Genomic DNA, 17,455 nt, shown 5'->3' with positions numbered 1-17,455 from the left:
TCCAATATAATTCTGAATTAAAGAGTAATTGTAGATAATTATAACCAATGGTTTCATATTCTATTCTTCAAATGGATGTGATACCTTTATTTTTTTTTTCTGTTGCCATATCAACATCAATGTGTCACTTATAAATAATAAAAAAAAAATTCGGCAAAAAATTATCAACTTAATTTTAACACTTGGAATTACAAAGGTATACGACAACCTTCAACTACAAGAGTAAGCACAACTCAAATATGAACCAAAATAGATAATTATTTAAACCACCGAAATTGGGAAATTTTTGTGGTGGCCTACTTTCATGGATTGTGTCAAAAAGACTTTTTCATGGGTATCAATTTTCACAGTTCAAAAAAAGTCATAAGTGTTTATTGTGATAAAACTAAATTTTTTCGCACAAAAAAGTGAGAAAACTACTGGACAAGAATATTTCAACTTTCTATCAATATCTTTTGCACTGACTGATAGAAGTTTAAATCTACTCAATTGTCCAAAACCAAAGGAAGTTCATTAGATGATTGCCATTTAATTAAGGGAAGGCCAAATCTATCCCATGAACATTATCATTGTATGTGCTGTAATTTAGTTGATTTGTTATTCTGGCCATTTGATGGTATATTTCACAAAACGTTGTGTGTGTAAAATTGATTGTAGTTTCTGATAAAACAAAGTATTTATGATAAATTTTACTTTTATCACTTTTTGTGAAAATAACCTCAGAACAAGTTGAATTGCAAATTTTGGTTTTTTTTTTAAACTGTAAACCTAATACTGTATTCATAGATACTTAGTTTTTCAATTGTGCAGCAAACCATCATTTTTTATTATTTCTTTGCATAAAGAAGTATAAATAAAGTTACGGAGAAAAAACTATTTCATGTATCAAAAATTCTCAATAAATCATTCCTTTCAAACTTTTTAATCGTTATTTTTGTGGAATAAGTAGCTAGTGAAATGTGTAACTGTTAATGTATAAAATTTCACAGTGTAATCAACTACCAAATAAAATTCATTAGGTAGTTGTCAATTAATCAAAGGATGACCAAATCTATCTCATGAACATCATCATTGTTTGCGCTGTAATATATGCTTTTGATTAGTGAAGATGAATTACATGTTAGTGGAATGTTGGTTTTGGAATATAAGCTGATGAAATCTGCATTAACATTAAGTACATTTCAAACACACACATTAGACTACTCCATTTAATTATAAGGGATAATTTTTTTGTGTCAAATTATCTGGGTTAATTTGACTTTAATTTTTTTCATTTATTTTACCTTCCAAATATGGTGTTTTAGTGGACTTTGTAATAAGGGCAAAAACTAATAACAAAGGAAAATTTTCCTGCTGTTGAGTTAAAAGAATTGTGTAAGTTTGTGGTAAAAATGAGGTAAGGATTCTACTGGATTTATGTATTTAAGGAAACTAAAATGATCCCTACACCTGGTTAGTAGGATTAAGATAAAGTATGTTGTGTTATATTGCAAAGCTCTATCTGTTACTTAAAAGTATACATATCCATGACCTGTTATATGATAATGAATCTAAAACTGAGAAAATACACCTTACAATTCAGGATAACTAAAAAATGTAGTCTTGTTATCATGAATGATATCATGAAGGAAGTAGACCTAGGGTAAGGGACACAACTCTTGAAAAATCATTGGAACATTTGTATTCAGCATTTTACACCAACCTTATGAAAGCGTCTAATTAACTTGGATTCATTTTATTCTGCTTCCAACGAAAGCTTGAGAGGCTTTGGTGAAATTGAATATGATACAACATATCACTGATTTCATGAGTTATGTCCCTTACCCTAGGTCTTCCACCTTAAAGTTACAAACTGGGTTATAAGTACCAAATCCATGACTACAGTAAATTTGAGAGATAATTGCAAGTTTTTGTATTGCAGTTTGTTTCATTTTCCAGCTATAGGTGATGAATGTAATTTTGTAAACAAATTGTAGTTTCCAAATGCAACAAGAAAACCTCAAAATGTGAATTTGAATTTGGATTACAAGTTATTGCATTTTTGCAATAATAGTTGCCAATTCTTTAAAAATATCTTGCATTATACAGCATAGCCAACCTTCACCACAAGTAGAAAAAATGTCACTTATCCATTACTACAAGATTTCAAAATGAACCTTGATTTTCAGCCATTATATTTACATCATATACATGTACAAAGACTAACAGATAAATGCATTTTTGGTTCAGTCTTAATATTTTAAAAAAAAAGTGTACAACCTTTTGCTTACAGTAACATGAGCACCATCTAATAGAAAATTTATTCACTTAAGGTTTAAAACTAAAACATAGACATTTCTCAACAGAAAACTAGCATTCAAACACAACAGTTCTAGACATCATTACATTGTGCTTTTACAGTATATACTGTGTGGGTACTATTCTTCATAGCTTGGCAATTTTATTTGTTTTTGTGGGTTTGGTAAACCACGAAATTTGGTTCCTAACCAAAACAAAGTTGTCTAATTATAAAAAAAACTTATGTTTATTCACTAAACCATAGTAATTGGTACCCACAAATAAAAGTACTTTCATAGTATCACACAAAATACATTATCTTCTACTTATATATAGTACAACAAATTAACATATAACACACAATATTTGCAAAACCTAAATTTGAGCATTTTAAAAATGAGAAACAACCTTACATGACATTACAATAAAGTGTTGTTTTTTTTTTTTAAATGGCTTGGGAACAAGTTCATAAACTTTTAAATCTGACAGTAACTCAACATTTCCACTAAGAATGTCATATAATGTATTCTGGTAGAACAAAGAGTCATAGAATGATATTCCTGACACAAACATGATGCAATATTCAGTAGCTGATACAAGGAGGGGGATTCAGGGTTTTGTATTGACATTTTGTTCATTTTGGGCAAAATTTTGGGCATTGGCAAGAATGAACAAATGAAAAGCCCTCTTTTATAAATATCAGGATCAAACGGCCTTTCATAAGTTTTATAGATCCACCCCTGCTTTAAATTTACCCTCCATTGTAACAATTAGCCTATTTAAATTGAGTATATATTCAAACAATGTGAAGACTTAAAAAGTTAGAAAATATGAGAAGAAAAGTCAGAAACACTATAAAGTTCAAATATCATTTTTTTACTTAACTGAAAAATGACTACAACCAATGCTTGATATCTGACTCCTTCTACAATACTAAAAATAATCTTGAATATTTTCATGTTATGAAAGTATGATAGTTGACTATATCTATTAAATAAAAAAATCATTATGTTTATACATAGTTACACTAACTACATCATAACCACCCTGTTTTATTTATCTAATACTAGAAGAGTATATACCAAAGATATAAAATATATGCACCAAACAAGGGGCGACTACTCATATTACAAAATGGTTTCACTCTGACCACTTGTTGGGCACTTTTCACAGATTTATAATGTAACAAAACACCTAGGCCTACTAAAAAAAAAAAATTTTTTTGGTACTCCCTCCTCTTTTTTTTCTCATTACCAATCCCCCAGAAGAATAATATATAAACAAAAATGCACCACACTAAAAATTCTGTCTGCCTATGAGCATTGTAAAAAGAACACTACTTTGGTGCAGTAATAAGATGATATGAACTGCCCCCTCCCTCATTTTCATGAAAATGGCCTGTGAAACAAAAACGTTCAAACTTAAAATGACATGTTAATCTAGTATCATGTTGGTAACATCCAAACTTCAATTAAACAACTTTGATACTGACATACAGACACAAATTGTTGTGACTGCCCCAGTCACTAGCAAGTTCACACAAATGCCCTTATAAAGTAAGTAAGTTTCAATACTGAGAACAAAGAATATATCCATTTTTTTAAAATTATTATAGAATGTAACTTAAGTACTTGACTGAGTGCACAAGATGAGACATAAAATGTATTGCCACAGAGAATGAGACATTGATTACAATTTACTGTTAACACTGTCAAATCTGATATTCACTTACAGTAAAATGGGAAATTTTTGCTCTGTCTTTTTTCCACAGTTTCTGTGATTAATTTACTTTCACAGTTTTAATTAAGTGATCATTCCTCAAATCAAATTATAATATTGTAGAAAGAAAATATTCATGACTTTGTAATTTTCATGTTACAGGTCTTACAATGACAATAGTCTTGAAAATTACCCGATTCCTATACTTATACATAACAATATCCTATTTTTGAGAAAACATTCAACAAAAATTGAGAACCTTTTATGGTCAAACTCTGAATTTTTAATCTTGCAAAAGAAAATAAGAGAAAATGAAAAAAAAAGTTTATCTATATTTACTTTTTCAGGACCTTGCAAATCTTTCCAAATTTTTTTCATTAAAGATTCCGATTCAAATTTTTTTATTCCATCAGAAAAAGAAAAAAGATAAGGTATATTGGTTGCACCACACTATATATTTTGAACTATAAAATTAAACAACAAAAATAAACCATCAAGACATAGGTAAATCTAAGTACAAAATAATCACTTGAAAGTATGCATATACCAGTGTATAATAGTTCTCAGCACAATTGGCACAAGCACTAGTTGACAACCAATAATAAATTCCTGTGTTTTATACATACAGGTACAATAAATAAAAAAAAAACAATTGGGTTACAGTCATGTGAAAAATATTGGTGACCAATCGAGTAGTCCCATTTTGGCAGAAGACAGGGAAGCAGTTGAACTGGTTTATATTTCTTCCAACTTGATCATACCTCTACAGCTTTTTCAGCAAATGAAACAATTGGTATCCAAACAGCAAAATAAGAATTTCTCAATCAATTAAAAATCAAACTGCGTGAAAAGTCTATTTTTAAATATTTGATTTTATTGCATGGTTTCCATGGTTTCTACTGTTGTTTACAGTTCCCCTGCTTATCCTTCTTTGAATTTCCCAATGATGATTTACGTGCCTTCTGCTTATCTGTGCCTGACCTTCTCTGACCTTGAACTGGTTGAAATGGACTTATAACTGGTCCCTCATCAGAAAAACTATCACTTCTTCCACTTCTACCTGTTTGGTCTACAAAATATTAATTAATTCTATAATAACAATGCATTGGTCAGGGAATGTAAGAAAAAGCTACATACCATTCTATCTGTGAAAGTATTTTTAATTGGCCTTGTTTTGCAAAACTTTAATGCTTTTTCATGATTCTGATTATGCGATTATGTCATTCTTGTAACTGTCTATTTCTCATTTATTACAAAACTGAATTTATGTTTGACAAAACCACAAATCATCCTCTAATGTCAGTACTCAGAGTAAACCATTCATCACTCCAACCAAGAGGTGTGAGGAAGTGAAGGAAGACTCATAATCCTGGCTTAAGAGGAAACAATACAAATTGATAACCCATGCACAAATGTACTTACAAAATAACAGGAAAGCTTAAGTAGCACTCCAGCTAAGAATCATGCAAAATGTGATACATGGTTGGAAAGCCTACATATTTTATCTTTGATAATTTGTTTAAAATGCTTTAGTAAACAAAAATTTTTGGTTTTTCATATAACCCGTGCTTACAGGAGATAAAAATTGTATAGAATGCACTGTAGAATTCTAAAGTAAGGAAGATAACTCTGTAAATGACACTCAAACACAATAGAATCTATTGGATTTTCATTGATGATTATCTCCTAAGAGCAGATTTGAATGAATAATTACACATTTCATAATATAGACCCATAAAACAACTTAATTACAAAAATAAAAATATGTAGCCTTCTTTGGGGTGTATCACATTTTTCAGATTTTGCATGATTCTTACAAAGACAGCTACTTAAAAATACAACATCGTTTTAAATCATATGGTTGGTTCAAATATGTAAATTATATTAATTCCATGGACATATCCAAAGATTTTGAAAAGTGGGTTCCTGGCTGTCATTTGCTCATTATTGTACAAATGTTTTGCATGAAATTAACAAAAAAAATAATTAAAATGTGAGGGGGTTCCCAATAATTATGACCACCTGGATCAGCCACTGTATTCTGCATGAGTAGCAGATAATTAAAACATACCTCATGGTTTGCCATATCTACTAGTGTTTGTTGATAGAACTTTATGTTTCATTATTAAAAGACTAGTAATTTTCACTGTTTTCATAATGGTTAACTAATAGTGAATATGGATTCCTGCAATATTGTTTTTTTAACACTATGAAACCTTCAACATTTTTCAAAACATCTTCTATAATAAACACCAATATTTTCTATGACAGAATTGTAAACATAAGCAACTTTAATTTTTCTTTTATGTTTTCACAGATTTGAAATCTCTTAACAAAACAAATAAAATCTAAAATTGTACTTTACTTATTGTCTGTGAAAATAATCTTTTTACATAGTAATCAAGGGAACCAAGGTTATAGCGGTAATCAAAAGAATGTAATCCAAGACTGTTATAAAAATTAACAAAAGTATAGTATAGTTTGTGGAGCTTAGATGTAAATTTGCTTTATAACAATCAATGTAGTGAATTTCTTTTTAGTTTTAGTCATTTCATACATTACTCTCAAAAATTTTGTTTTAACATTTTAAGTACCAGTCCATACAAAATTAAAACACTACCAATGGTAGATTCATGGTAAAGAAAAACCCACCTAACAAACAATGCTTTTTTGGTCTACATAAGCTAAATTTTACGTAACAATTGTCCTCTCTGTATTTTTTAGAAAACTAAATTCATCTCACTCTAAAATCAACCAAATCAAGAACAATAACTCTTGCAAGGTGCAAATTTCATACACAATCTAAATCATTTTAATCTCAAAAGTGCAACAACCAAATGAAAAACTAAGACTGTTTATGTCGTCTGTAGCTGTTTCTGAATAAAAAATAAAAGTAATTTCCGTGGGTTTTTGATATGCATATATCACCTTCTGTCTGATTTGTATGAAGACTGCTACTTAAATAACAAAGAAGCATATCTATTCTGTTGGAAATTTCATCATCTATGTAAAACTTACGTCTATACCACAACAGCATTAGAATGAAGCATCTTTAGTTATTTTATATCACTTTGCACAATTAACAATTGTTGAAGCGAAAGAAGCTGCATGCTCAAGCTCGTCACAACATTTACAGACAGAAAAAAGTAATAATAAATTGATAAATAAAAAAAAAAATGATTTGATTCAGTAAACCAAATACGTGATAGTGTAAGAGATTAAAAAGTGTTGAACAAAGACTGAATGATATAAATTCAAACCCAGTTATCACTTAAACATTTTGATGAACAATTTTTGTGACTGACTTTGGTATACCCAATACAATATATAGTTTAAGTGATACTTTTTTTACTTAAAATGAAAAGGCTGAATAAAAAGTTTAAGGATATTTACATAGTTTTGAACTATAGTTAAGTGTCAGTCTATGTAAAAATAAGACTTTTTGAATTTTTATCTTTTATCACACTGCCTGGGTGAAGCATAGTATGAAAAAAAAACACCAATTTGAAAGTGGAACTTGACTATATATACCATTAGTATCAATGAAAAAAGACAAAATTTTCCATATCATTTTTGTAAATTGAGTTATAATTTCGTTGAAATACACTAAAAATGAAAATTTCAAGGGCAGATGTATCTGTCAAAAACCTAAACTTTTTAATTTCATTGAAATGCACAAAAAAAAAAAAAAAGGATAAATTTCAAGGGCAGATAAATCTTTCAATGACCTCAACTTTTTAACTTTCTACTTAAAAATTTCTGAACAAATTTAGTGATGCAAAGATCAAAATAGAAAAATCATCTGTGAGTGAAATTATATTGTTCAATCAGTAGGTATGTTAATGATGCATGTTTCTGATTATTACAAATACTTACGCTTAAAAAAGTTTTATTTGTTTCTGAATCATCAAAAAACTAAAAATTAGCACTTATCTTTTATAGCATTATTAGCCTATAAAGGAATTTACTGCAAATGCCAAAACACAATTTCTTTTAGATTCAGAAATTTTCTTATAATTGCCCCCCCTTGAATATTTGTATATCCTTACTTTCAGATAAATAAAAATGTACATGATCTCTTTTATTATAAGCTCTAATAAGTATTTATCTGCAATTACTTCTCCAATAAGCACACGAGCAAAACAAAACTAGGATATATATGTAAAAGCATAGAAATGTAAAGTTCATGTAATATGTTGTATATATAGACTAAGACTATATGATTTGTTACTAGGAAAGAGACTATTAGTAATGTTCCAGGCCATCTGGATAATTTGACTGTACATAGACCAGATCCTACAAATGCTTTGGGAACTAAGGTAACTAAGGAATTAGATCCTTGAGTGGGGCATTAGTTCCTCTCAAACCTTTTGGATTTTTTCTCAAATTTTACAATTTTACCTACATGTATATATCATAAAAATATTTAAAGAGGTAGACCTAGGGTAGGGAACATAACTCTTGAAATCAGTGATATGTTTGTAACATTAATTTCACAAAAGTCTACCAAGCTTTCAATTGAAACAGAATGAAATGAGTCAAAGTTACTTTGGTGCTTACATGAGATTGATATAAAATGCTGAATACAAACGTTCCAATGATTTCTAAGAGTTGTGTCCCTTACCCTAGGTCTACCTCCTTAAGTAAAGTCTAATTTTAGTTCTTTACTTAAGTATATTAGTCTTATTAACCACACCATTTTAATGTGTATTTTTTAAAATCTACATCCATGGAAGCAACATACAATTTTTTTACATCAAGTTAAGTGAAAACCTTAAAAAACTTTACAGTAATGTGCCTTTAAGCATTAACCGCAGCATATAATTTCTTGTGTGACAGAATAGAAGGGCATGATGAACACACAAATTCCAAAAGCAGTTTGTATAAATTTTTAGCTTAGTGTCTACTCACCACTCAAAAGATATAAGTAAAGACGAAACTAAATGATTTCACTTGCTTATTTATGTATTGTACAAAGCAGCTATGTGAGATTTCATTCTAATATGGAATAACGAAGAAAACAAACTGACAGGCAGGAAAAGAACAAAATGTCCCCCTGAAAAAATTGGGAAAAACATTTACATGATCTGGAATATTTGTATACAGCCAAAATAGTCCAAATGGTCCAGAACAGTTAAACTATACTACCATGATAGTGAGCAGCTGCTATAGGATTCCAACTTCCTTTTGGCCGCCGAAGGCTTCCACGTAAACTTGGGTCCCACTCCATGTCGAATTCTAGTGCAGAAATAACTCAGAGAATGTGCATTGTCAATATGTACAATGTAGTTATTTTGAAAAATGATAAAAGGGGAGATAAATCAACATTTCAGAATCTTGATGCAATATGGGAAATGTATTAATTCTGAATTTGGTAAAAGAACTTAAGTAAACCATGTGAAATAAGGCCAACTAAAAATTTCCTTGTTCTTAGGCCCAACCTTGTCTCATTTGAATTACCCTCATTACCTATTTTTTATGGCCATATCAACAAATTAAAAACAAAAATAATACCTCCCTCATACACATTTAATGTTTCTGGCTATAAACAATGTAAACAGCACACACATCATTATTTTGGGGGAGTATAAGTAAAAAGAAATGCCTCCTTCCCCAATTCTTTTTTTTTTTACATGAAAAATGGCCAAACAACCAACTGGCCTAAAGGCAGATATAATTTTGCTCACTATCAAAAAAGGGGAAAATTGATAAAATAGTTGGGCCATAGTGATATAGAATATGATACAAACGTTTCACTGATTTCAAGAGTTATGTCCCTTACCCTAGGTCTACCTTCTTAAATTATCTTTTAATTAGGCTGGACTATATGCCGAATGGATTAGAACTTTTAAAAAAATATATTTTTGAACTTGCCTCATACCATTTCATAGGCCCAATTACACCAGAAAACATAAAAATGATTCTATGAAGGTTATGATATGAACAGATCCAAAGGAAGTTGTGATGGTCATGAAATCCCTCTTATAAAAGAATCAGGATTCTGAAATATTGACATCAAAGGTGTTCAGTAATTAATGATGAATTTATGAATGAACAATGAAAGTATGATAATAACAGAATATTGAGAAAATATGAAATATGAATGATTTCATCTTGCAGGAGAGAAATGAGTGTGAAATAGGTAAAATTATGAATGGAAGCCACATTGAGACAAAGGCATCAAATAGAAATATTGAAGAGTCCTCAGTAATATTAGATGAAAATTGATAAAGTTGATTGATGAAAAGAAAAGTTGGCTGAATATTAATACATGTATTTGAGAACAGACACTGACAACAAAATAAAATGCAGAATGTTACATGTAACTATTATCCAATCCCTTTGTTCAGTTTTTTTTTTCATATAGAAGTTAGAACTGTCAAGAAACTATAGGTCTTAAATGTAGTTAAACTTCTAAAAGGTTAATAAAAGTAAAAAAAAATATTTAAAATACAAAAAAAAACATAAAACAAACAAGCATAAATGCAAAGCTTGAACTCAAGAAACAATAAGTAAAAGTCAAACAAGAATTGATTTCAGCAGTTAGCTTAAAATAAAGGTTATCTCAATTGAAAATAACTGGTTAGCATGTGCAACTGCTTTGAGTTAATGTTAAAAATGCTACATGCAAATTACATGCCCATAAATTAATATGACTAAAAATTCAATATCTTAAACTGTTCTAGAAAAAAATATCCTGGCACCTTAAAATTTCATGGAAAGGACATTCTTAAAAAGCCATATATCTTTCATACATATCCTAGCAATCAAAGACTTCTTTGCCAGAAGTAGACAGAAATAAACTGTCCATAAAAGACAAAATTCTGAACAAATAAAGTCAAATAGACTTTAGATCAATATCATATAGATGGAGCATCAGCGATGTTATATATATGTAAAATGTAAGACGACAACTTGGAATGGCTAAATATATATTCTGACGGAAGTGACCAAATTTGAATAGATGGAAGTAGATGATTGCACAAGTGTTGAGGCACTGTTTTATTTAAAATACAACATTGAGCTCTGTCCATCATAGGCATAGCCTAAAATCATATTCTACAATAATCAAAATTATAAAAACTGAATAACAAAACACAACTTAGAACAACAACTTACATGTTAAAAAGACTTGATTTCACTACATCAAACAAGAGTGATAGAAAAACAAAGAGTTAAATAACTTTGAGAAAATGTGACCACTTCTAAATCTTTAAAAAGAAATTCAAAATAATTATGATGAAAATTAATTCAAGTTTCAATCAAATCTAAATTCCTAAACAGTTTTTTTGTATTTGGAATGTTTAAAAATTTTTGTACACCTGACATTTAATAAAAGACAATTGGAAATTCTGCATACCGCATGATACAGCAAAGAGTCTGTAAAAGGTTTTGTTTTTTTTCCTTTTTTTTGTAGGGCACATTGATTTTCAGATGATACATGATTTTTCTCTATCCTTTCCTTTATTTCTTTTTTTCCTCTTTTTGGGGGTTGGGAACATGGATTCAAACTTCATAAACATATTTGTTTTTGAGAGGGTGGGCATACTGAACCTTAAATTCCAGATGATACATGATGATTTTATGAACATGAAGATCAGTGTATGGATGGATACAATCTGCTTGTTACCATGAAAATGAAGTAAATGTAATGAATTCATGCATGAGTTTTGTACAGAGATGGAAATAAGTGACAAATGTGCACAAGGTATGATAAAAACAATTATAAATCAGTTAGTAAACATTTCCATATCCAAAACATGTTAAACTATGAAGGGAAATAATAGTAAAATTAGTTGTTTGTTGACTCCTTCACCATAATATATTATAAAAATTGGATTTCTACTATATGTTTGACTAATGGAGTAATTTTGAAGGGGCCTTAACTCAATCATACTAAACCTACTGATAATTTACACATTTTGAAATAAGCAATACATATAAACTTTTAAAAAATGCATCAGATTAAGATAAACCCTTGTTGCTGCAACCATGAGTAATTTACATTTTTTTTTAAATTAAACAGTCAAACTTGATCAAATATTTTAGTATATATAACTCATTTCTGAGACATTCATCTCATAATTTTGCCTAAAATACATTCACTGCTACTGTGGACAAATAATTATAAGTGGGGAACCAATTTTTGTAGTTTTTTATGTCTTGTTCCATGAATTCAATTTCCTAACAAAGTGTAAAATTACTGTAAAAAATTTCAAAGCTCAGTTAAAATCTACAAATTTACATGCAATCAACTTACAAAGTTTAAATTCAACACAAAAATTTGATACCCACAAATGAAAGTAAATTCACAGTATTCACCAAAATTTTAGAAATCAAGAGTTAGAAAACAGTGCATGAAAATTTGTATCATGCATTAGGAAATGTGCAGACAAACTGTGAAGAATTTATTTCACCACCAAGTTCAGTAAGCAATTAAAAAAGAGCATCCAAAGTGAATTGGTGCTGTTTTAGTTTATACTTACATAATTCTTACAATGTTTGAATTTTGGCACTTTGTAACACACAGATAACACTTAATGATATGGAATTTTTCAAAAGTGATTGCCTATTCTTTACCTTTAGTAACCTACCTTCAGGAATTGGCATTGATGAAGATAAAACAGGCATTTTAATATCAGTATCATCCTGTCGACGAGGAGCCCTGTCACTGGCTTGTCGTCGATAGGTAGGATCTATAGCGGTAGCTATATTGAAAGGTATAGGATTACTGACTGCATAGCAGGGTTCAGGCTGACCATTGCTCTGATGACTGGTCCCACGAGGGTTAGATGGCGGAGGAGGTGGTCTAAAAATAGAAACATAAAATGAAAGTAGAAAAAAATAGGACTTGATAAAAAAGATCTACGTTTTGAATCAGCAAGTGATCTATTAGTTTTTGTAACATGGCAACCAAAAGTCTGAATACAAAAATAGCGCCGTTCCTTACACAGTAACTATTTTTTTTTATTTTATCACTTCATTTAAGCATTTACACATGTTATAAGGTATAAAAAAAGCTTTATCTATTTCTAGTCCAAGTGCAGAAAATATATCATGCTATTTACGCAACTACTATATTTTAAAACATCTTTTTCATTTATAGGAACATTTGATGCATGCAATAATAACAACTGAAACCAATTATATATTTACTTCAATTCATTTTGTTTTAATTCACACTTCTGATATTGAAATCTAAACAAGTAATATCTTCCAAATTAAAAGAAAACAGGTAAAAATGTGTCCTGTCCCTGCCAATAACATCATTTTTTGTAAACAGGAAGTTGATATGTGCCTAAGACCAAAGTCCATACACATTTCAACACATGGTACTGAATTAGCATGCACTTAATTTCGAATACAGAAGGATTAAGAAGTTTAAAGTATAGATGTGAAACACCTTTATATACACATGTAAAGGCTTAAAGCAATAGAACTGATAAGACTGTTATATTAATGGAGACGTTGATTGATTGATTGATTATAATCGAACTTCCTTTGGCAGATAATTCATGCATTTCAGGCTAAGCATGTTTGATGAATCAAACAGAGCCTGCTTTATGGTGGTCGAACACCATAACCCATACATTTAATATCTAATGTGCCAGCACAGAGGCAGTAGGCTGCAAGAAGGTGTGTCACCCATTCAGACATACTGTTTTCAGTCTGTATAAATTAACCAGAAATTCCTTCATCAACTATACACAGCTAGTTTGACACAGAGGCAGAGCCTACCAATGTCCTAGCGAGGAATTAAACCAATGACCTTTTGAACTTAAGGCAAGCTTGCTAACATGAGTTGGCACACTGAAAACAAAAGGGCAATACAAATTCTTCAGTGGGAACAGGAATCTAATAAACAAATTACTGGCTTAAAATAGAAAACTAAAATGAAAGATTCTAACAGCGTGACCCTACAAACAAGATTATATTTAGTGTTTATACGTAGGTATAGGTGCATATTATAATTACAAAACGCATGCTGTTTATCATTCACCAAAAAATAAAACAGTGTTGTTAAGAAGTAAAAGCAACATTAAAGTTACAAATGAAAGGAAAAACACAGACAAAACAAAAACAAAAGGAAAATACTGTTGTCTTCATTTTCTGGTAAATGTGTTCTCGCACGAATCCAGCAACATATGATTATCAAATGCGACACTTTTGGCAGTGTACATATAAATCAAAATAATTCAAGCAAATCTGAAAAGTGAGAAACAGGTTCTCAACTATTTAAGGCAGATCAGACATAATATTTCTAGAAAATTGTTTTTTCTTAGTTTTTCTCAAAGATTACCATGAAAGTACAAACTTCAGAACTTTATTGTAAAAAAAAAATGTATGTCAATAACTTTGAGATCGAGATAATTGAGTCTAAAAACAATCAAATTTTTACTTTTCATATGGATTCTGTTATGGATTTATATTAAGTACAATTAACTGACATTCTTTCATATTTCAAAAAGAAAGTATCCTATATTTATTGTATGTGAGGAATTAAATTATGGTTTATTTCTGAATTATTTATATGTTTACAACAAGGAGGATGACAATAATCATATAAGGTGCTCATTTTCTTAAAAAATAGAATAAACGATGGTTATAATTGTAATTATTAGATTAAACTATTTTGCAAAGCAACCCATGCAAAAACAGTGCAACACTTCTATTATTTCAAGCATTTTTAGTTTACAAGAGTGTCAGTATAAATCTTCTATTAGGAGACCATGCCTTCAAAATTTTTTCATTGTAAAAATAAACCTCTCTTTGCACGAAAAATTATGTCTTCTGAAAGGACTGTATTTCTTACAGAAAATTATGCTGTTGTATAATGTATATCACCTACTCTGAAGATACATACAATTGATCTACCTAGAAGTTTATACATAGACTATACTAAATAAATATCTATAATATCGTTACCTCATCTGAGCATTTGGGATTGGGATAATGCTTTAAAGATATCAAAAGTAGTTTTTTAATCAATGACCATTAAAGACATTTAACATTCTGGAAGAAATCAAGTATTTTTTTTTCTTTGACAAAACAATCTCAATAACTATAACTCACTGAATATTTCAAACTTAAACAAATTAAAAACCCAAAATCCTGAATTGATTTTAAAAATGTAAACATGCAATTTTTTTCCTACAAGGTATGCATCAAAATGACTTAGGAGCAAACAAAACATGATTTCAAAATGCAACATTAAAACACAATAACACAATATACTACCAATTAACTACCAAAGCTAACAAAACATTAACATAACATGGAACTATTTATGAATTTCTACGACAAATATTTGCGTGCATTGCATCACCACTATGTGCGTTACTGTAAAATCATTAAGCTTCATGAGGCTTCAATTTTCATGGCTTTTTGTCCCTTCTTTCTTCCTTTGCCTGCTATTAAGGACTCCATAAATCCAAATACTGTTTCTATCAAGGAAAATTGAAACCTATGAACAAATGCACCTTCGCAGCTACAAACTAATCAGAATACCTGTAAGGCAATTCATCCTCACTATGGTAACTTCCTGGGGGTGATGGGGAGGGAATCATTTCATCAGGTCTATGAGGTACCCCTCCTCTCTGCTGTTGATGGCTCTGTGTTTCTCGAGCAGAATTTATAACCCATTGTTCGACACTTCTCATTGCATGTTGTGGAGGTACTTCATCGGGAGTTGGAAGTCGAGGTCTGCTTGTAGGATCACGAGAAGACTGCCTTGAAGAATGTCTTTGAGAATTTCTTGACGATGTTGTGCTTTGTTCAGATTCTGGACTTTGTGGTTGTTGGGAAGACCAATTGTCTATTGACTGTAAAAAGCTTTCTCTTCTAAGTCGATGGTGATCATGTGACTTGTTAACGGGAGGATCAGAGGAGTTCCTCCTCCCCGGTAAATCTGGTAGAGGTCGAGTTGCTGGGTTTGTCATTTGTTGCTGCTAAAATAAAACAAAATACATAGTATGTGATTTAAAAACTGTAAATAGACATTGTAAACTGTCTAAACGGAACCCATTTTGAACTTTGAAATACATTATAAATAGGTTTGATTCAGAAAGGTGTATACCAAGATAAAAAGTGCATAAAAACTGATATAAAAAACTTTTAAAAGTGACTGGTTTAGACAGGTCTTATGATTATTCAGGGTCCAGTTTGGAAAGGTTTTTGTATTATTCAGGGTTGGATTTAGATAAGTGTCACTGTACATGTAACTAGGGAGGTATTTCTTTGTAGTAAATATCTGGAATTGTAATTTTTTCTATAATTTTGTGTCTTAATTTGTAAGTATTGCTTTGTATATACGAGCGAGCGATTAAACTTGCTTTTTACTTACCTATCTTATACATAGACAAAGCCTACATGTGTTATTATTATACATAGATATTGGTGTCTCATTGTTATTTCTCAAAATCTCTTATTTCAAAATAAGAAAAGGATTTTATATAAGGAACGCATATTAATCATGTGGTGCACACTAACATGCATAGCAGGTTGTTTTTAAGTGTGCACCAAGAGAATTGAGGTTATTTCAAATAGAACGATAAACATTACAGTTATTCCTTATAATTTAAGTACCAAAATTCAATAAGTAAATCATTAAAAAAATTGATAACATCACAGTCATTACAAATTTTGGTCTGTGAGATGATTAACCAAATTTTTGATCCAATCAGAATCTGTGTTACTCCTGATATTAAATTATTTATAAATGCTCTGAATTCATTTATTTCAGTGGATATCAATTTTTATTTTTATATTTCTGGCTGTAGTTGCAGGTTAACAAAATGAAAATAATGATTGAAAGATTTGTCCAATATCATCATGACAAAAACAGTAAGTTTGATTACTTGTTGTTGTCTTCTGCCTTCCTCTTGTTGTTTACGTTTTTCTTTAGCTCTTTTTGCCCTAAGTTTTTCTTGCTCTTGTATTATTTTAGCCAATCTTTCATCTTGTTCTTCTATCTCTTTCAGCTTAACTCGATCAACTTCAGCTTTTGTTCTCTGAAAATGTATGACATTAAAAATAAATTTCAGATGTACACAAAAAATATTGTAAATATATCTTTAAGTGTTTATATATGACAGCAGACCTATTTATGCTACTCTGTTGCCTATATTTGGCTGCAGTTTATGAACATGACCATGAAATCCTGATATGTTTTTTTTTTCCATTTTTAATATACATACCTTGGAGAGAATCACAATTTCAGACAACATTTGTAGAAAATACAGACAATCGTAGAAGAAAAACACCTCCATGACAGGGTTTTAACTCTAGTACATGTACGTGTAATTTCAAATTTTTACTGATTCAAAGAGACAAACATAAGGTCTGTGATATCTTGCGGTTACGTACGTGTAATTTCAAATTTTTACTGCTTCGAAGAGACAAACATAAGGTCTGTGATATTTTGTGGTTACGTACGTGTAATTTCAAATTTTTACTGCTT

The 17,455-nt window shown here is 30.1% G+C and overlaps 1 protein-coding gene across 15 annotated transcripts in view; it reads right to left on the bottom strand.

Moving 5' to 3' along the window:
* Positions 1-2,011: 2,011 nt before the first annotated feature.
* Positions 2,012-17,455, bottom strand: part of LOC148601240 (uncharacterized) — a 42,203-nt gene continuing 26,759 nt past the window's right edge. For 7 of the 15 annotated variants that reach the window (XM_088555066.1, XM_088555069.1, XM_088555073.1 and 4 more), the window contains exons 9-14: positions 16,854-17,006; positions 15,505-15,944; positions 14,923-14,952; positions 12,591-12,805; positions 9,145-9,234; positions 2,012-5,065 (exon numbers count right to left, since the gene is read on the bottom strand). In XM_088555066.1, the coding sequence (XP_088411192.1) occupies positions 4,893-5,065; positions 9,145-9,234; positions 12,591-12,805; positions 14,923-14,952; positions 15,505-15,944; positions 16,854-17,006 (1,101 nt within the window). In that variant the 3' untranslated portion in view covers positions 2,012-4,892. The remainder of the gene's footprint in view (positions 5,066-9,144; positions 9,235-12,590; positions 12,806-14,922; positions 14,953-15,504; positions 15,945-16,853; positions 17,007-17,455) is intronic. The other 8 variants (XM_088555072.1, XM_088555067.1, XM_088555076.1 and 5 more) reach the window with 6 other exon arrangements.

Source organism: Perna viridis, chromosome 12 (assembly GCF_037379345.1).
Source record: "Perna viridis isolate PV_CMFRI_1.1 ecotype Kerala chromosome 12, ASM3737934v1, whole genome shotgun sequence".
NCBI lineage: Eukaryota > Metazoa > Mollusca > Bivalvia > Mytilida > Mytilidae > Perna > Perna viridis.
This window is presented reverse-complemented; position numbering and strand designations above follow the sequence as displayed.